The sequence below is a fragment of the Suricata suricatta genome, chromosome 17 (assembly GCF_006229205.1).
Source record: "Suricata suricatta isolate VVHF042 chromosome 17, meerkat_22Aug2017_6uvM2_HiC, whole genome shotgun sequence".
NCBI lineage: Eukaryota > Metazoa > Chordata > Mammalia > Carnivora > Herpestidae > Suricata > Suricata suricatta.
Window position 1 is genome coordinate 24,868,866 of NC_043716.1, and position 22,540 is coordinate 24,891,405.

General features: G+C 34.7%; 1 protein-coding gene across 1 annotated transcript in view; it reads right to left on the reverse strand.

Annotated features, from left to right (window-relative positions):
- BRIP1 (BRCA1 interacting protein C-terminal helicase 1) overlaps nucleotides 1-22,540 on the reverse strand; it is a 177,006-nt gene that overhangs the window by 28,080 nt on the left and 126,386 nt on the right. The window contains exon 16 of the mRNA XM_029927829.1: nucleotides 5,466-5,578. Coding sequence (XP_029783689.1) covers nucleotides 5,466-5,578 — 113 coding nt within the window. The remainder of the gene's footprint in view (nucleotides 1-5,465; nucleotides 5,579-22,540) is intronic.

Genomic DNA, 22,540 nt, shown 5'->3' on the forward strand with positions numbered 1-22,540 from the left:
TCCCCTCCCCCTGGTCCTCCATTAGGTTTCTCCTGTTCTCCTGTTAGACCTATAAGTGCAAACATATGGTATCTGTCCTTCTCTGCCTGACTTACTTCACTTAGCATGACACGCTCAAGGTCCATCCACTTTGCTACAAATGGCCAGATTTCATTCTTTCTCATTGCCATATAGTACTCCATTGTGTATACATACCACATCTTCTTGATCCATTCATTAGGTGATGGACATTTAGGCTCTTTCCATGCTTTGGCTATTGTTGACAGTGCTGCTATGAACATTGGGGTACATGTGCTCCTGTGCATCAGCACTTCTGCATCTCTTGGGTAAATCCCTAGCAGGGCTATTGCTGGGTCATAAGGGAGTTCTATGGATAGTTTTTTGAGGAACCTCCACACTGTTTTCCAGAGCGGCTGCACCAGTTACATTCCCACCAACAGTGTAGGAGGGTGTTCGTTTCTCCACACCCTCACCAGCATTTATAGTCTCTTGATTTGTTCATTTTAGCCTTGAGTGGGCCTTTTTAACCAGGAAATTATGTCCTTCAATTCTGAGCATTTTTCTCGGATTATTTCTTTGATAGGTTTACTTCCTCTATATCTTCTCTCATCTCTTCATATAGGTCTCCTTTATTTCTGAAGTTGCCTCGTGCATACTGATGTTTAAATGTTTTAGTTTTTCTTTTCCATTTTCTACCTTTTTGTCATTTTGACCTAGCAAATTTCAATTTTATCTTCTAAGCCCAATTCTGCATTTAAAATTTGCTCCTATCAAGTTAATTGGAAACTTTTCTTACAGTAAATCTCTTCTTGTTTCATGGAGGAAATATTTTGCCTCTCTATGGATATTTTTGTTACATTTGTTTTGTATTTTCTTCTAGGCAGGGATTGGCTAACTAAGCCCACAAAGAAAATCTGGTCCATACCTCGTTTTTGTATAGCTTGCAAGGAAGGAATGGTAGTCACATTTTTTAAGGGTTAAGGAAAAAAGAAAAAAGAATACGCATGCAGACTGGACACAGCCCCCAAAACCTAAAATATGTATTGTCTGCTCCTTAACAGAAAAAGTTTGACAACCTCTGTACTATTGTGCTGTTGCTGTTTCCTACCAGTTCTTCACCATGTTTTCCTTTGTTGGTATAGTTCGTTTGTTGTAGAGTTTCTGTTTTGGTTTGTATTTTTCATGTTACAAACTTTGTTTGAATATCAAATGTTGACTGGTAGTTCTGCCTACATGGGTGTGGCTTATAAACTGGGAAGCTTTGCCAGAGTAAGGTACTCTGGTAGGAAAAGGACCACTTTGATACTATCTGTTTTACTCACAAGGTAGTTAGTATCCCTAGAACTGTACTTTCCTTCCTTGGAGATAGAAGATTGATTATAAGCCTATTCAGAGCTGGGAAGAAAAAGGTGATGGAGTTCTCACATTCAATAAACAGACTTTTCTTAACCCCCATCTTCTATATATCCTTAGCTATAGATCGAATTGAAGAATATAGAAACTCTCTAGTATAATCTCTCCAGAGAGTAAATTTCAGTGGGGGAGGGAGCTGTCTACTTACAGTAACTTGAAACCAATTCTTCTGCGACTCTTATTTTAAATGATACTTTAGAGTGCTCCCACATCTTGAGCTTTTTCATGTCTGGATCTGAAGGACCTTACTGGCTTTCGCAATAGCTTTCTTTTGCCTGCTAAGTCACTCAATCATTCATCTGTTCTCCAGCGTTCAAAATCTGTTGACATCTCATCTGTTATTGTTCCCTCTCTAACTCTTTTTTAACTCTGTAGGTTTGACATTTTTATTCCTTTACTATCATGGAATTCTGAGAGGGGTGGATATTAATATATATATTTGATTTTCCAAAGATTTAAAAAAATATAAATTTAATATAACATATTTTTTGATATTAAAGTAAGCCATTGTTTCTGAGGCATCAGGCCACAAAATTAGGCAGGACAGGAAGATGGATACTGCTAATATTATAGAACAGTGCTGAAAATCAATGAAAAGTCAGGGTGCCACTCTATTTTTGATTCTACTTTGGTTTATTTTAAAGTGTCCTATGGTAGAAAGGTATTTAAGTTAACAAAACTGTTCAGAGAAAAAGAATTTCACCTTTCTTTTTTCTATTGTTTTCATATTGCCTTGTTCAAATGAATTATGCCCATTTGAGACAAAGATTATACTTTCAGTAAAGCAGACCCATTAGGAAACTCATAGTGCAGTTGTAACGTGGTCACAAAACCATCTGGTACATTCCCGAAGGCTGTTATTACATTTCATGGACTTATATTACTTCAAATACTCTAATAGTCCCATGTGGGCTTAAAAAAAAGGATTTCTAAAAAAACTTAATTTGTTTCTGCTTACTTTAAACCATCTAAATTTATCCCTCATAAGAGGAGTCCTGATTATAAGTACCTTTTATGTCAATCAATACACATTATGAGTTTTATCAAGTGATACACAACACTCACTTGATTTTTAAATGGATATGTTTCTTTGTAGTAAGGTGCTACTTATAGATACTGTTTCTCTGAAAATCAATACAATGACAGTAGGGCTATCAATTTTTTAATTAATAAAATACTAAAATTACAGTATTATATATAAATACTATAAATACATTTTTAATGAAATTCTAGGAAAAGTATGTTTTGAGGCTCTAGAAGCTCTATGGACAACATGGTATAGTGGGGAAAGTACCAAACTCACCGTTTTTCATGCATTCAACAAGTATTTATTGAATATCCATGCCCCACGCTGAGACACAGTTGGTTGTTAATAATGTACAAATGTATAATATGTGTTTACAAAAGTAGGCAGATATATAAACAGGCTATCACAACACAATAAGATATAAGCTATAATAGTAATAATGTATAAACTACTATGGGTTTCCTAAGGGGTAAATCACTGGTTGGAAAAGTAAAAAGAAATTTTCATAAAGAAAAATTTCAACTGGTTTTGATTGGTAAACCTGCCAAATGAATCGTATGATGACGTGTATGCTGCGGCAGACAGTAATGATGGGATGTGTATGTTTAATAGTGAAATGTTTTATGTTTAACAGTGAGAACTTCAGGGCATAAAGGTAAGGTGTAAGGATGAAAAAGAGGTCTTGAGGTTTTAAAAGTACGTGGGGGGCCAAGATGTGAGGCTCATTTAGTGTATGTGATGTTAGACAAGTAATTTCATCTCTTACAACCTGTATAATATATTTAAAAAAGGTTTATAAATGATAAAGTAAATATATTTTTGCTTTAAATGATTTCTTAAAATTCAATGCATTGCCTATATTAAAAGGAAAAAATAATCAACAGAGGTAAGAATATTTATTTTCCTAAAATTAAGTATAATGACTAAAATTCAGGAATATTAAATAATATTCAAGTTCCCATAGAAATTATTTGCTGAATATTAAAATACAAATAAAAGAAGACAAAACAAGTTGATCACCAGGAGAGACCAAGTAAGCAGATGAAATGCTTCAAGAATAATTTATAATGCAACTTGATGCCAAGTACCAATGGGATTTCTAGGCAGAGAAGGGCAGTAGCTTAACCATATCAATAAATTAATCAAGAACTGAATCATTCAGTTTGTAAGGAAACAGTTGCAGTATATCATTCTTAAATAATGGGGAAGAGAGATGCCTGGGTGGCTCAGTCAGTTAAGTGTCCGACTTTGGCTCAGGTCCTAATCCTACAGTTTGTGAATTCGAGTCCTGAGTCAGGCTCTGTGCAGAGAGCTTGGAGCCTGCTTTGGATTCTGTGTCTCTGTCTCTCTTTGTCCCTCCCCGACTCACTCTATCTTTCAAAAATGAATGTTAAAAAAAACTCTGGGGCGCCTGGGTGGCTCAGTCAGTTAAGAGTCTGACTTCGGCTCAGGTCATGACCTTGCAGTTCATGAGTGGTTGATGTGTTCTTGGGCGTTAAATCCAGCTACTGTAGTCCTATGTCATTAGCTATCTATAAATTTGAACCCAACTGCAGCCTAATCTGCTTATGTATAAATGGACTAATGTGACTGAATAAGATACTTGAGAAAAATTTAATTCTGGATTTGGCTAGGTCAGATAATAGCAATGGGTCTTCTGGATGAACTGAAAAAATATCAAATGGTCATGTTTTCATGATTTTACTCTTTTTAAAAATTTTTATTGTTTTCTTATTTATTTTTTGAGAGAGACAAGCTGGGGAGGGGCAGAGAGAAAGAGCAAGAAAGAGAATCCCAAGCATGCTCCTCATGGTCAGCGCAGAGCCTGATGTGAGGCTCAAACTCATGAACCATGAGATCATGACCTGAGCCAAAACCAAGTTGGACACTTAACCAACTGAGCCACCCTGGTGCCCCTCATGATTTTATTCTTAACCTGTGTTCTTTTAGTTATCTGAGTGCCTTACAGGAAGAAGTTTATTACATGGCTTTACCTAATTATAATTTCATAAATAGAGAATATGAAATACTAAATTAGATTAAAAATATAAGAATCAGTGTTTATAAATTAAATGTTGATGTTCTACAATATGAAAATTATGTTATAAAATGGTGATTTCATAACTAGTTCTACAAAACACAAATCTTAATGGACCAGAATCTTTAGATAAAGAAGTATTACAATTAAATGTTATTATTAGTTGGTGTTAATTCTTTAGTACTACAAGTATGGCTTGTTTTATCTCTTCTTAAATAGTTTGTTTTACATCCACAAAATCATCAATTGGGTTCTGATGTTCACAAGATAAAACTTTCATTGTATGAGATAGTGAACTTCTATCAACATTTATGGAATACCTCTTCTGTGTGACATTCATTGTTTGATCAATTATAAATCTTTATGTATTTTTTAAGCCCTTTTATTAATTTTTTAAGTGCGTTTATTTACTTTTGAGAGAGACAGAGCGCAAGTGGGGGAGAGGCAGAGAGAGGGAACAGAGGATCAGAGCATGCTCTGTGCTGACAGCAGAGAGCCTGATGGTGGGGCTCAAACTCACCAAATGTGAGATCATGACCTGAGTCAGAGATGGATGCTCAACCTACTGAGCCACCCAAGTATCCCAATCATAAATCTTTAAACTTTAGCAAATTTTGAGTTTTTAGGGTTTCATTTATCCCACTGATTCTTTCTGGCTTTCACTTGTGACATCTATCATTAAAAATATACCAGTTCCTGGGACACCTGGGTGGCTCAGTTAGTTAAGCATTGGACTCTTGATTTGATCTCATGTTTCCTGAGTTTGGGCCACACATTGGACTCTGTGCTGATGGCACAGAGCCTGCTTGTAATTCTCCCCCTGAGCCCTTTCCTGACTCACATGCATTCTCTCTCATAAATAAACAAGGTTCTAGTGAAATACAATTCTATCAAATTTATCATAACGAGTAAAACAGAAAGACTATCTCCTCTATAGCCCTGGCCACAGGTTAATATTATGGTTACATTATGTTAAATTTCACTTACCTACCTAGGGCCTGGTTTAAGGCCCTAAATGCTTGAATTTCATACCACTGACGACCAGGTAAAAGACCTCTCAGTTTGGAGTGCTGATCATTGTACTGTCGCTTTAGTACAACCTAATAATTTAAAAAATATTAAAAATATAGTAGATAATTAAGGCTCGTTTTAAATTTCATATTAACTTCCAACCTTCTGAATTATTTTATTAGAGTAGAGAGATTTTGTTTTTCAGTATTTCAGTACTATATATTTTTTCAGTTCATTTAAAATGTCTATTCACCCTTACATTCCCTGAATTCCTACATGCTAATAATTAGCTGTGTGATGAAATCAGTTTTATTGAAAAATAATTTATTTACAGAGAATAAAATTCACAAACTTTCAATGTACATGTAGATGTTTTGACAAATGCACAGTCACGTAACCACCACTACAATCATAATTCAGAATATTTTCAGCACGCTTTTAAATGTCCTTTCTATTCCTTTTCAGTCTCTCTCCTTCACTGCTAACTCTGTCAAACAGTGATCTGCTTCTTGTTTTGCCTTTTCTAGAATTCCATGTAAATGTTATTATATATTATGCAATCACTTGTTTTAATTAGCATAATGATCTTGGAATTCATTCGTGTTGAAACATACATCAGCAGTTCATTCTTTTATGTTTATTCAGCCTGATAATCTTTGTTTTTGATTGGGGTGTTTAGACCCTTCACATTTAGTATAAATATTGTTATGATCTGGTTTAAATCTACAGCAGCAGAACACACATTTCTCAAGTGCACAAGGAATATTCTCCAGGATAGATTATATCGTATAAATCATATATCTCTTACAATATCAACGGTATGAAATTAGAAATCAATAACACTTGAAAAACTGGAAGGTTCACAAATATGTGGAAATTAAATAACACACAACTAAACAATCAATGGGTCAAAGAAATCAAAAGAGAACTTAAAAAATATCTTGATACAAATGAAAATGGCAACATAATAAACCAAAACTATCAGGTCCAGCAAAAGCAGTTCTAAGAGAAAAGTTTATAGCAATACTTATCTACAGTAAGAAAAAACAAAGATCTCAGATAAACAAACTAACTTTCCACCTTAAGAAATTAGAAAATGAAGAACAAACTGATCTCAAAGTTAGCTTAAGGAAGGAAACTAAGATGAGAGCAGAAATACACTTTGAGGCTAGAAAATAATAGATAAAAATCATTGAAATGAACTGTTTTTTTGAAAAGATAAAACTGATAAACTTTTTGCTAACTAATCAAAAGGGTCAAATAAAATTATAAATGAAAAAGCACATTACAAGTGATACTACAGAAATACAAAGGATTATAAGAGACCACTGTGAACAATTATATGCCAAAAATGGGGTAGCCTAGAAGGAATGGATAAATTCCTAAAAATATACAACCTACCAAGACTAAATAATGAAGACATAAAAATTCTGAACAGATCTGTAACAATTAAGAAAATTTAAGAAGTAATCAAAAATATCTGAACAAAAAAAAAATTACAAGACTAGATTTACTGGTAAATTCTATCAAGCATTTAGGGAAGAACAATCACTGTTCCTTCTCAAATGCTTCCAAAACACTGAAGAGAAGGAAAAACTTCCAAACTCATTTTAAGAGGCCAGCACTACTCACATATCAAAGCCAGATCAGGACACCTCAAGAAGAGAAAATTACAGGCCTATATGCCTATAGGATAAACACTGTTACAAAAATCTTGATCAAAATACCAGTAAACTGAATTCAACATCACATTAAAAGGATTAGATACGTGATCAAAAGGGATTTATACCTGGAATGAAAAATTAGTTTAACTATTCATAAATCAATAACTGTAATACAGCATATTAAAAGAAGGGAGAAAAGTCATATAATTATCTCAATGGAGGCAGAAAAACCATTTGCAAAAATTCAACATCCTTTCACGATTAAAACTCTCAACAAATCAGATATAAAAGGAATAAACCTTAACATAATAAAGGCCATAAATAACAAGCCTACAGCTAATATCATACTCTGTGGTAAAAAGCTGAAAACTTTTCTTCTAGTATCAGGAACAAGACAAATGTGCCAACTCTCACCACTTCTACTCAACAGAATACTGTAAGTTCTTGCCAGAACACCTAGGCAAGAAATAAAAGTAATCCCAACCAGAAAGGACGAAGTAAAACTGCCTTTGTTTGCATATGATGTGATCTTATAGTCTATAGCCATACCACCCTAAATGTACCTGATCTCGTCTGATCTTGGAAGCTAAGCAGGGTTGGGCCTGGTTAGTACTTGGATGGGAGACATGATCTTATATGTAGAAAGCCCTAAAGACTCTACCAAAAAACTGTTGGCACTAATAAATGAATTTAATGAAGTTGGAGGATACAAAAACATCATACAAAAAATCAGTTGTATTTCCATACACTAACAACAAACTATTAAAAAAATTTTTTTAGGAAAACAGTCCCATTTACAATAGCATCAAAAAGAATAAAATACTTTGGGATAAATTAAACCAAGGAGGTGAGGGGCACCTGGGTGGCTCAAGTTGGTTAAGGGTCCAACTCTTGATTTCAGCTCAGGCCATGATTTTGGGGTCATGAGACTGAGCCCTGTGTTGGGTTCCACACCGAAGGTGGAGTCTGCTTAAGATTCTCTCTCTCCCCTGCTCACTCACTCTCTCTCTAAAATAAAAAATAATTAAACATATATAAAAATCAAGGAGGTAAAAGATCTTTACATTGAAAACTGTAAGACACTGATGAAAGAAACTGAAGACAAAGAAATGGAAAGATATTGCATTTATGCATTGGAATAATTAGTATTGTTAAGATGTCTTTATTATCCAAAGTGACCTACAGACTCAATGCAATCCCATCAAAATCCAAATAATATCTTTTACAGAACTAGATGAATGATAACTGGATGGTAACCCAAATGAAAAGATGCTTAACTTTATTAGTAAGCCAAGAGATGCAAATTTAACAATCCCACTGGTTTTATCTGCAGAATACTGACAAGTGTTTCCCAGAACTGTTTCTATTTTCCTATAAGTATAGATAGATAATATGTGCAAGGATATTCACAGCATCTTTGTACCAAAGACAAATATAAAACAACCCAAATGTCTAATTATCAAGTGGGTAATTAAATGTTATATTTATTCTGAGATAAATATTGATTAAGAAATAGATTTATATATTTTGACATGGAAATTTAGCCACAACATATGTTGTAAATAAAAAACTCAAGTAAAACACACACACAAACAGAGCCAGATGTCATATTCTTAAAAAGGACCATAATTTAGAAAGATGCCAATTCTAAACCAACCCCCAAAAAGACTTAAACCAAAACCCTGACAAGAAACAAAGAGGAGACAGAATTTTAAGATTATGTACTTTGAGGAGTGCCTCAGTGGTGAAGTCGGTGAAGTATCAGACAGCTCAAGTCATGATCTCGCAGTTTGTGAGTTCCAGCCCCCCATAGGGCTCCTGTGCTGACAGCTTGGAGCCTGGAGCCTGCTTCAGATTCTGTGTCTCCCTCTCTCTCTGCTGCTCCCCCCACTCATGCTCTGTCTCTCCCTCTCTCTCATCTAAAAAATAAACATAAATTTTTTTAATGATTATGTACCTTGAGCTTCTCTCAGAGCTCCCCTAAAAAATTGTCAAATCATGCCCAAACAAGTTCAAGATGATCAGCTACTAACAACTACCTACAAAAAACAAAAATCAATATTCTTCAGAGAATAGAAAACAGAATCTCTATAATGTACCATCTACAATGTCCAGTGTACAATAAAAATTACTAAAAAAAATGTAAGCCATAATCAAAGAAAAAAAAAGATAGTCAACAAAAAACCAATCTAGCAAGGACCCAGCTACTGGAATTAGCAAAGACTTTGTTGTAGCTGTTATAAATATATTTAAACATCTTAAAAACATATAGCTTAATGAATGAACTTCATAAAAATGTAAACTATAAAAAAGACCCAAATGGAAACTGAAAAATATAGTAACTAAAATAAAAATTCATTGGACGGGTTTAACAGAAGATCGGAGAGGATAGAAATGGTAAATCTTAAGACAGAACCCATGAAGCAGTGAAAAGTATCAACTAGAGCCCCACATACCAGAGACATAGGTGTGAAAGAATCAAAGCATATGAAAGCAGCCAGTGATGATCTGAACAAATTTAAAATTCAGAGTTGAAACGGTACTAATACATTTGAGACAAAAGCCCCACTATTAAAGGATATCAAGAATCTCTTGTGTTTCCAAGTGACTGAATCTACATTCATTTTCTATCTACTAACACACAGAGACTGTGTTAAATTAAACTTCTTTTCTGGACAAGAAATCACAATAATCCTGGCCATCTAGTCAACTGAGCTTGGTATTATAATCATACTCCTTTTCAAAGATGGACACAATTAATTACAGCATATAAAGCTATATTCCTATTAAAAGCAGTGTCACACCAAAGGATACCACATGCCCAGACTTCATCTGGTCTTCATAAAAATGTTAAAATTACATCATTCCAAGAGTGAACTACTTTTATGCAAGGTCAGAGTGTATGGTATACACAATTCAGACTGACCTATTTAAGTATATAAGTTATAATAGCTCTCCTCTAAAAAGATGCAACATTGAGTAAAAGGAACATATGCATTATGATTTTTTATTTTTATACACTAGTTGAATGAAAAAAGGGGTTATATTTTAAGCACTTTCAAGAATGCTATAGAATCAATTATGTCTCAATTTTAAAAAACGAAATAAAAAAGAATGCTGTAAAAGCATCAAAAATAGAACATTTAAAGTAGAAAAACCAATATAATGGGAAAAAGAAATTCTTGGTAGCTTAAAGAAATACTAAATTAACAGTTTCACCAGTGTACAAAGCATCTGTGATAGGCACTGGGAATACAAAGATGAGTTAAAAATATGTTCTGCCTAGCAAGCGAACAGAGAAGAAACAGAGAAGAATGAGTACAAACGGCCCACAAGTAAATATAAATGTTAAAGTATTTACTTTAATTATAGTGTATACAAGAGGAGTTGGGAAATGAAGACATGCTATGAATTTGTTGCAAAAGTAATGAGGGCCTTACCTAGAAAGGCAAAAGGAATGGAAAAAAGGCCCAGTTTGTTACACATTGCAGAGCTACAGAACTTTAGTGACAAAGTAGATGTGGGGCTTACTAAAGAGAGAAAAGTAAAAAATGACTTCACAAAGTTTCTAGCCAGTGAAAGAAACAATCCAATAATCCACTGAGAGATGACAAGAAGAGAAGTATGTCTGAGGAAGAAGATAAAAAGGGTATATTTGGCTTAATTCATGATAAAGAAAATAATTTCTGGGGCACCTGGCTTGTTCAGTCGGTAGACTGAACTCTTGATCTGGTGGTCATGAGTTTGAACCCCACAGTGGGTGTAGAGATTACTTAAAAAAGAAATTTCTTAATTTCAAGAACAGAAATTGATAATAAATTTGTTAGCTAAACACAAAGTCGAAATTGGAAAAGATGGGAACAATAGATCTTAACAATAAATGATAACAACATTTACTGAGCTCCTACAGTGTTGTAAGCACAGTGCACAGGAGTACAGCTGGGAACTGACTCTAGTCTATTTACAGAGCTTGCTCTCCTAAGAGTGAAAACTCTGGAGTCAAAACACTATATAGCTTTTCTGAGGGATCTTAGGTAAATCAATTCTGTTGTGGCTTACTTTTCCTAATTAGAAATGGAATGAGTAAGAAAATCTAATTAAAGTAAATTTAAAATGATTCTCAAACACAACAACAGCAATTTACTCACCTGTAACTATCTGTTAGCATTGGAAGCTCACAGAAATTGACTACAGGGATGACTGGGTAGCTCAACCAGTTAGGCTTCTGACTCTTGATTTCAGTTTAGGTCATGATCTCATAGTTTCTGAGTATGAGCCCCACATCGGGCTCCACACTAACAGTGCGAAGCCTGCTTGGGATTCTCTGTCTTCCTCACTCTCTGCCCCTCCCCTGCTCTCTCTCACAAAATAAATAAACATAAAAAAAGGGGGGGGGGAGATACCTAGCAACTAGTTATCTAATATGAAACAGCAAGAATTGCTCTTTTCACTTAGTCAACTTTAAGATCTCATATGTAGTACTTATTTCTGGGCAAGTATATAGTATATTTTTGTAGTATAAGCCAGATTAAAGGTATCTTTACTTTTCTTGAAAAAATTCTGGACTTTCAAGATAAATTAACAAGTTAGTTTTAGGAAGCTGTGAAATTACTTGGGGCGCCTGGGTGGCTCAGTTGGTTAAGCGTCTAACTCTTTATTTCAGCTCAGGTGATGATCTCACATTTCGTGAGTATGAGCCCAGCTTCAGGGCCTCGCACACAGTGCAGAACCTGCTTGGGATTCTTTCTCTTCCTCTCTCTGTCTCTCCCCCTCTCTCGCCTCTCAAAATAAATAAAAACTAAAAAAAAAAGTTGTAAAACTACTCAAGAGAAAATAAAGTCTCTTCAATACACTCTATATTACTACTGCCCTTTTAAAACAAAAGGACATGTGTTAGGCGAGAAATCAGACGAGTATACTTCTGATAAGTAGCTTTCAAATTATTAGGAAAGAAATTGTATTTTATATTCTATCAAAATAGCCTGTCAAATTTCCATATTAAAACTTTCTAACTAGAATACAAAGGAAGTATACTTTACAGGTTATGTTTTTAAAAACAATATAATATGGTATCATAGGAAATACTAGCTAATAGTATGTAAAAGTAACAATTCAGTGATAAAGTATATTATAATATGTGGAGATTAAAAGAAAATATACTTTAAAAATTCTATCCAACTGGGAAAAATATATATTTTCTACCTATCTCTCAAAATATAACTAAGTAGTATCGCTATATTCTTTGACAGTACCTGCCAACCCCTGCCAAATTGTAGCATTTATCCTTTGTTAGACATAATAGCTTAAGGGTTTTCAAATTTTCCTATACCCTGTTCCAAACAAATACTTTTACAATGATAACAGTTGTTCTAGGATATTAGTTTATATCAGTTATAAATGAAACAGAGATAATGTAGCAACTATTAAATAAAATCATCTCTCCTTGGTGTTTTAGTTTTCGTTAAAATGAACTAACTTTTAAATTAGAATTCAATTTCTTATAAATTTTCAAATATTTTTTACAATCCGAATAGCCTTTAAAATACTGCCAGTATTTTGCCTAGGAAAAATATTTTAGATGAAAAGAAAAAAACAAAAAAACTTTGAAAGTAAATATATATATATATATATATATATATATCTCGATTAATCTTTAAATCTTTTTTATTGCATAAAGAAACAGACTTTTAAAAATTAATAAAAAGAAAAAATTGTCTTGGGGAACACTGTTCATTAGGGAAAGGAAGACTAAGGGTTTAGAAAAGGTAGGAAGATTGTATACCTCATTATAAGGACATCAGAATCTATTTCGTTGTATAACTCGGGGATTATCAGGCATGAAAACCAATGCCCAATTTATAATGACATAAAGCATATGTGAAAAAGCCAGTTTCTCCTGCCAGCAAATAGCCTAAATGTTAAGTAAACCAAAGGCTGGAAGGGATTAGTTGAAATGTCAAAAGACAACCTTTTACTTTTACCTGCTCATCCTTATAAATGCATTCTCATCCCTCAGGCATGCTTTCCAAACAAATAGTTTCAATGTGCAGCAGCAAAAGGCCCATGGCAAGCTCTGCCATCTTGTAACTGTCAAAGAGATTAGTCTTTGATCTATTTGGGAGGTCATGTCCACATTCACATTAGCAATACCGTCTAACAACATTATACCTGTTGACCAATCCTTCTTTAATGCCTAATGAGACAGACATTTTATATTATGGAAGTTAACTGTGAATGTTTTTTCTTTTGTTTTGACAGAAAATAAATACTATAAACTAAGCTGAAGTGTGGTCTGCAAAGATGATCTTTAGACCAGTTAACATTACTTTCCAAATATATTTTACAAGGCTTTTGCAAAATAGAAAGCTATATTTAATTGTACACTGTAGAAGGAGTTTAAACCACTTGGTCTCCACCCCAAATAAATTAGTATATGTGTAATTCTGAAGGGGTGTGCGAACAGCAGACAGAAATCAAACTATTTTATCAAAAGTTGCAAACTGAGGGCCCAAATGTTATGTTTTGTGTGGTTCTTACTGTAGTTTAAAATAATTTGAATTATTTGTCAACTCTCAACTAGCTCATTCAATTAAATAATCTGTTTAACTCCTTTAGTGGCTTGAGTTTGCAATCCATTGGTTCAGATGCTGCACTGACTCATTTTTTTTATAATGACTTTAAGTTCACAGAAAATGAAAAAAAATACCCTTAATATAGTACTTTCTAGACAACTAATAATATCTGTGCATCAAAAGCTAACCTGAGGTAAGCAGAGATGAGATCCTGAATAGCAAAGATAGATAAGCAAGACAGAGGTTGAGGTGGCACTTACAGAATTATGTAAAAATACTGAGATAACTATTATCAAGTACAGGTTAAATGGTTCTGGATTCTGATTTTACTATTACACTATAATATACTTGAGATCAAACAGTTAAGTTCCTTAAGTCCTTTAATGACTCAGTTTTATTGGAGACAGTATAGGGAGTACACTACTGAATGGGTATAGAATATATAAAATAACCAAAAGGATTATACTGTATATGTCAACAAGAAATTTAAGTCACGCTTTTGAACATAGATTATTTTTTCGACTTAGTCAAACCGAACAGTGTGGGCCATAAGTAACTCTGCACAAGAGTACCCTTTCATAAGTTTTATAAGTAGCCTCTGAAGAAATAAGTGGTGTGATAAATATGAACTGGAATTATAAATGCATCTCTTCACTTTACTGCCTCATATAAAAGACAGGGGAATTTATCCTAATTCATATGAATATGCATTGTGATTTCAGTAATAAATCCTTTTCTAAAAGCAATCAGTATAGGCAGAATAAACTTTTTTTCTCCTATGTTAAGTTTTAAAACAGAAGTTCAAGCCTCAAAATAAGACTAACAACAAACAGCTAAGCTTATTAATTAAAAATATTTTAAAACTTTGCTTCAAAAAAATAAACACATTTGTCCAACAAACACTCAAGATGTATAGTTTTATCTTTCGCCAAGGTACAGGACCTAAAACATAAACATTTACAGCAAACCAAATCTGGAGACAGAGACTGTGCATTAGAGACATTCACTGCTTTATGTCATCACAGTATAAACACTTTTTATCAGGGTATCACAATATAAATTCCAACGGTTAGAGTTCTAAACTCAGCATAAGATCTTGTATGTAAAATAATTTAGTGAGATAAAAGGAATATAGCTGGTTTTATTTCATCTGGCATATTTTCAAGATTTCTGAAACACCAAGTTAACCAAATATAGTATATATATTTTCTTAAAAGGGGAAAAGTGGATTTCTGCCAAGACTTAAGAAGCTAGCCTCCCTTTTAGAGTTAAAAAAAAATACACAACCCCCCCTCCACACACATTAGAAATGGTTTTTAATTGTTACTTACTTTTCTTGTTACATTAGGAACTGACCACAATAATCTACTGAGAAATAAGAATCAAGACATAGTAACAGACATAGTATCAGTAACATAACTTATGTCAAATATGCTTTAAGGCTGTTGTGGGTAACAAAGTTTGTATAGAGAAAATCTATATTGAACTCTGTGTTATAAATTATCAGTGTTTTTAAAAAAAAAAAAAAGCCCAGACACCCTCTTACACTGTTGGTGGGAATATAAACTGGTGCAGCCGCTCTGGAAAACAGTGTAGAGGTTCCTCAAAAAACTATCCAAAGAACTCCCTTATGACCCAGCAATAGCCCTGCTAGGGATTTACCCAAGGGATACAGAAGGGCTGACGCATAGGGGCACATGTACCCCAATGTTCATAGCAGCAATGTCAACAATAGCCAAAACATGGAAAGAGCCTAAATGTCCATCACCTGATGAATGGATCAAGAAGATGTGGTATATATACACGATGGAGTACTACATGGCAATGAGGAAGAATGAAATCTGGCCATTTGTAGGAAAGTAGATGGACCTTGAGGGTGTCATGCTAAGCGAAGTAAGTCAGGCGGAGAAGGACAGATACCATATGCTTGCACTCATAGGTCTAACAGGAGAACAGGAGAAACCTAATGGAGGACCAGGGGGAGGGGAAGAGGGAAAGAGAGTTGGGGAGAGAGACGGACGCAAAACTTGAGAGACTATTGAATACTGAAAATGAACTGAGGGTTGAAGGGGGAGGGGGGAAAGAGGTGGTGGTGACGGAGAAGGGCACTTGTGTGGAAGAGCACTGAGTGTTGTATGGAAACTAATATGACAATAAACTACTTAAAAATAAATAAATGCAATAACCTAAAAAAAAAAAAAAGAAAAAAAAAAGCCCAGAAATTTCAAATATAAAAAAAAATTCTCCTCAAACTAGGCATCTCTTATTCTTGACATATTCAACATATTTTACCTCAACTAGTTATAATAATTTAGCTACTATCCAGAATAGTTTATTGGTAACTCAGTAACACTTAAATAATTCTGAATAATGCAAAAATATTCTGTCAGTATGGTGCATTAGATCTTTGGGTTTATTTTTTATTACAAAAATAATTTGTCAAGAAAAGACAATAAAACCAGAAAAAAACAGAAATTAACATTCTCTATTAAAAGAAAAAAATAGACGGTTAATGCTTTAAGACATGTAAGAAACCTTAAGCTGAGTATACTTATTCTATAAAGGGCAAAGTTAAAAAAGGTTTTTTTGAATAATAAGTTTTATGGCAATTTAGTTAGGCTACCCGTACTAAAATATCATCTAGGTAAATCTGAAAATGCTTAAGTTATCATCTCTAGAAAATGTCATGTGTATATATATATTCATGCTATAGTAGGTTCTGAGGGAGAGAGGTATATTGTAAAAATACACAGATTAGATTCAAGGCTTTGACTAATTAGTTGTCTGATCTTGGGCAAGGCACAGTACCCCTTCAATTTAGCTTCCTTTCTCAGTTTCCTCCTTTGTAAGTGGAAGAAAATAATTCCTGCCACACAGAGTTGAAAAAATAAATAACACACAAAACAGTAAAGCATCACATATTTGAGATAAGTGGACTGAAGTCTTTACTTATACCATTATTTCTAAAATCCAATGGTTTGGGTGGGCTTTACATTGTTATACTGTATTGTTGCATATATATGAAAGGAGTCATAGAACTAATCCAGACAATGGGGGCCATCCAGCCAATGCAGGCCATCTCTTAGGCAGTTCACCCCAAATCGGGGTTTTAACACCTGGATCAACTCCCTATGAAAGCATTTAAACTGTTCTATTCAATATAGAGCCACATTATTTTAGGTAACATAAAATAAATTTCTTAGGTTTATGAAGTGGATACTTTTTTTATCAAATATCAATGAAAACATGTACTTTGGCAGGACATAGAAAACAGTGTTCAGTTTTGAAACAATTTTTGCTAAATAATTTCTGCAATGGATCTTAAATTTTCTGACAAATTATAGCAGTACTTTTTAATATCTTTCATAATATTTTTTATCACTTTGCAACCCATGAGCTATATTTGAACTGTATATATATATATATATACATATATACATATATATATGTATATGTATGTATATATATATATACATATACACATATATATGTATATATATATATGTTAGTGATATAATCTATGGAATGAATACATGACTGGTCCTTTATTAGTCTGAATATTATCTCATTTGCATATCTTATAATCTAGACCTTCCCTTGTTAAAGTCACATACGAGAGCCAAATAACTATAAATAAAGTCGTCTAGCTATAACAACCAACAAAGTATAATAACATCGAACATAAGAAAGCAATGTGAAGCTGTAAATGAAACCCCAGGCTCTTAAAGAAATGAGTTAATATTAAGAGGCTTTGATGGGGTGCCTGGGTGGCTCAGCTGGTTATATGTCCAACTTTGACTCAGGCCATGATCTTGTGATTCATGAGTTTGAGCCCTATGTTGGGCTCTGTGCTTACAGCTCAGAGCCTGGAGCCTGCTTCCTATTCTGTATCTCTCTTTCTCTCTGCCCCTCCCCTGCTCGTGCTCTCTTTCTCTGTCTCAAAAATAAACATCAAAAACAGTTTTTTTTAAATTTCATTTTTTAAAATTTATAATACTTTATTGTCAAATTGGTTTCCACATAACACCCAGTGCCTCTCCCAACAAGTGCCCCCCTCCATGACCATCACCCCCTTCCCCCCTCCCCTTCAGTTCTCAGTTCGTTTTCAGTATTCAATAGTCTCTCATGATTTGTGTCCCTCGCTCTCCCCAATTCTCTTTCCCCTTTCCTCTCCCTATGGTCCTCTGTTAGGTTGCTCCTGTTAGACCTATGAGTGTAAAAATATGGTATCTGTCTTTCTCTGCCTGACTTGTTTCGCTTAGCATGACACCCTCGAGGTCCATCCACTTTGCTACAAATGGCCAGATTTCATTCTTTCTCATTGCCATGTAGTACTCCATTGTATATATATACCACATCTTCTTGATCCACTCATCAGGTGATGGACATTTAGGCTCTTTCCATGATTTGGCTATTGTAGAAAGTGCTGCTATGAACATTGGGGTACATGTGCTCCTATGCATCAGCATTTCTGTATCCCTTGGATTTGTAAATCCCCAGCAGTGCTATTGCTGGGTCATAGGGGAGTTCTATCAACAGTTTTTTGAGGAACCTTCATACTGTTTTCCAGGGCAGCTGCACCAGTTTACATTCCCACCAACAGTGTAGGAGGGTGCCTGTTTCTCCACATCCTCACCAGCATCTATAGTCTCTTGATTTGTTCATTTTTTTTTAACAACAACAACAAAAAAGAGGCTTTGTTAAGGGGAATGAGTAGTGCTGCATTCAGCAAGTGACAGAGACCCGCACCTACTCCTATATATCTCTGGAAGGCAAGATCTCTCATGAAAGAGGCTTTGTAGATGCTAGAAAATGCAATACTAAGCACTTTGGCCCTGGGGTGGAGGGGGGCGGGAGAGGGGATGTTGCATAAAATTTCTGTGGCAATGGCAGGCATAGAAAGTAGAAGGTAATCACAGTAAGAGAAGGCTTGAACTCAGATTTCACATGATTAAACACTGACATTTAAAAACAAACATGGTCACGAGAAAGTGCATGTAACAAAGATTATAGAAGTACTAAAATACACTGAAGTACTGAAAAATACTGAAATATACTTAAAACCTTGAAACTGCTTAATACCATAATACATTACAAATGAATTATGATACTTTCTCGATCTAGATTTTTATTACATTCAAATTTTTCAAATATAACTATATACTTGATTTTTTAGAACAATTATTAAACTTTCTACCTTTACAATATTATTGTTAGGAATATGTGATTTAGAGCTTCTCATATGTGCATGTGTGAAGGTGGGAATAAAGCATATGGGATTGTAGATTTTATTTATTTATTTACTTATTGAATTTTAAAGTTTATTTTTGAGATAGAGACAGTGAGAGTGGGGGAGAGGCAGAGAGAGAGAGAGAAAGAGAAAGAGAAAGAGAAAGAAAGAGAAAGAGAACGGGGGAGAGAGAATTGCAAGCAGGCTCCATACTATCAGCAGGGAGCCTGATGTGGGGCTAGAACCCACAAAACCATGGGATTATGACCTGAGCCAAAATCAAGAGGTGGACGTTTAACTGACTAAGCCACCCAGGCACCCCTGGGATCACAGCATTTTCAAAATCTCATACTTTAGCTTAGAAAGTAATGAAGGCTTCTACTTTCAGAAAGGAAAAAAGACATAAAAACTCCCCCAAACTTAAAAGATAAATAAGAGAAACACAGTCCTCATTTTCAATTAAACTAAGAAACATCTGCAAACTCAAAACCTGATACATGAATGTGAAAAGCAGATGGAAAAATGGTATATGACTGAGCAGAGAGGCAAAAGTTCAAACCAAAGTATGCACAGAGCTACTGGTGGGAAATGAGCCAGTTAGGCCAGCAGGAGTCCAAAATGGCTCAGGAAATTAATGTATAGATAAACTGCTGGAGGACTACACTGAAAACAGTAAACAAGAAATAGGAAGAATATTTGAGACCCAGGATCCTTGGGATCCAACACAGAACACAGGCAAATCAAATTCCCAGGACAACAGCAAAGGGAAATCTCAAGAATTTGGAAGTTAAGTGGGCTAAAGAACAACTTGGTCTTGATTGAAGTAGGAGAACAGGAGGCACCTGAAGCAATGTCTTCAGGGGTTAAAAAAAAAAAAAAAAGACCTATTATCTGACAAATATGACAGGAAAATTGTATTGAGAAGTGTTGCACAGATTCACTGAAAAATTAATTAAAAGATTAATTAATTAAAATTAAATTTAAAAAATTAACTTAAAGATTTTTAGGGGCACCTGGGTGGCTCAGTTGGCTCTGTGCTGACAGCAGTGAGCCTTCTTGGGATCCTCTCTTTCCTTCTCTCTGCCCCTCCCCTGCTCATGCCGTCTCTCTCAAAATAAATAAATAAACAAAAAAAAACCCCCCAAACAAAGATCTTTTAAAAGTGAAAAAAGGGCAGAGGACATTATTAATAGGAAGATAAAAAGTTCAAGAAAGGAAGGAAATTATTTGACTACAGTGAACAATATTTTCATAGTAATAATGTGAATATTGATTATGGATTTTTTTTAATTTTTAATATTTATTTATTTTTGAGAGAGATCATGAGCAGGAGATCATGGGCAAAGAGAAAGAGGGAGACACAGAATCTGAAGCACCCTCCAGGCTCTGAGCTGTCAGCACAGAGCCCCACGTGGGGCTTGAACTCACAGACTGTGAGATCATGACCTGAGCTGAAGACAGAGGCTTAACCGACAGGGCCACCCATGTGCTCCTGGATTTAATTTTTAAAATGTGATGTAACTATGTTAGGAAGAAAATTAAGGGAACGGGAACGGTATAGTAAGCTAAAATTCTTATCTCATATAGGAAGTAAATACTTAAGTCTAAAACTGATTAGATAAAGATAAAATATGGAGGTAAATACCAGACAAAACAGCTAAGAGAAGCGAAAGTCACTGCCTCTTAGAAGCAAGGGCTGGAAGTGGGGCAGAAGCCAAGAAACGACTGTATTTTTTATTACTTAGGCTCCTAGTGAAAGCTTTATCAAACTTTTTTCAACTTGATAAAAAATAATTAAAAAGTAAATGCAGATTGCTCATTTTAACTCATGGCATGCACCCATATATCTGTATCTATGTGTGTATATATATGTGTGTATGTATATATATGTATGTATATATATGTGTGTGTATATATATATATATATATATATATATATATATCACCAATATATTTTTAGGGGAAGAGAGAGAGAGAGAGAGAAAATCTTGAGCATTCACCACACCTCAGTACCCTACGCGGGGCTCAATCCCACTACCCTGGGATCATGACCTGAGCCAAAGTCAAGAGTCCGATGCTCAACTGATTGAATTACCCTGGTGCCCCTATGCCTTATTATATAAAGCAATAGTGCGCAACTGACATTGATTCTGTCTACCATAAGATTCTGGCAATGTCTGGAAACATTTCTGGTTGTCACAACTAGTGGGGTGAGAAGGGTCTGCTACTGGCATCTATAGGTAAAGGCCATGGATGCTGCCAAACATCCTAGGATGCACAAGACATTGCTCACACCAAGACTGATTAAGTAAATATAAATAAGCTAAAATCCACCGCAACAAAAATACTACTCTGAAGAAAAAGAAAACTTTCAGAGAAGTTAGGTCAATTCCACCACTTCCCTTGAGGTAGTGGTGCTGATTATGCTCTAGGCCACAGGAAGTAATGTGTCAATCAAACTTATATGTGCCCAGAGTGATAATATCACTTTTAAAGCCTTCAACCTACTAAGAAAACAAAAATAAAATACAAAGGTCAGTAAAGTTCTTGTTCTTGCCAACATGATGAACACAGGAAAGTATCATTTCAAAAATTTTCATAAACCAAGTTTTTGTTTTATTAAATATCCAAATGTTTAATTTGTAAATATATTCAGGCATGGCTTTTTATCTCACCCCTTACCCCCCGCCCTGGAACTAGAATGACATGATTATCATGAAAAAAGAAGGAAAAAGGCTAATGAAACTTGCTTAAAATTTTGTGATTTTAAATGTTTCTTCCCCTGATCCCAAAACATTCTTTTATGAAATATGGGATTTTTTAAATTTAAAAATTAAAAATACCTCAGCCATTTATTTTTGTGTTGTTATGCTTATTTGTTTTTAAGAAGGGATGGGAGCAAGGGTTTGGTTATCTAAGTTTTCACTGTCCAAGGCAAATTACAAGTTGTCAACCCACGTGGAATAATTAGATTTAAACTAGATTTTAATTTTCTTATTTCAAGGTACATTTATTTAAAATCTACTTTAATAATACTTTTGGTCAAACTATCTTGGAAAAAACAGTGCTCTGAGAGGATAAAAATGTTTTAAGTAATTGAGGATAAACTCATTCTAAGACCTTCAGAGGTGACAAGGTTTTTCTTCCATATCTGTGCTTTGGTCTAAGTGTTTCCAAAAATTCCGACAGCAAATTGCTGGACTCCTAAATGTTGGGAGTTTAGTATTACAGCCCTTTAAGTTTATATACATAGCCATTTCCCTTGGGTAACCACATGTTATTATTGGGGCTAGATCCAGGTGGGTTTCTGTATCAGATGCTACACTATAACTACAACTCCACTACACTCTGACTTCAGGCTCTATTCCCGGATCTGGTTTCCCACAGGACAGCTTAGAATTTCCCTTGGCTTAGAGTAGTCTCAAATCCTTAAAATGGCATACAGAGTTCTAAATGATTTGGCTCCTTAATATCTCTCCCAGCCTCTATTCACATGCCATTCTCCCCCACTCTCCACCTCAGCCTCTTTCAATTCCTGGAAACTGCTTATCCTCTTTCACACCGTTAGAGCCTTAGCATAGGCCA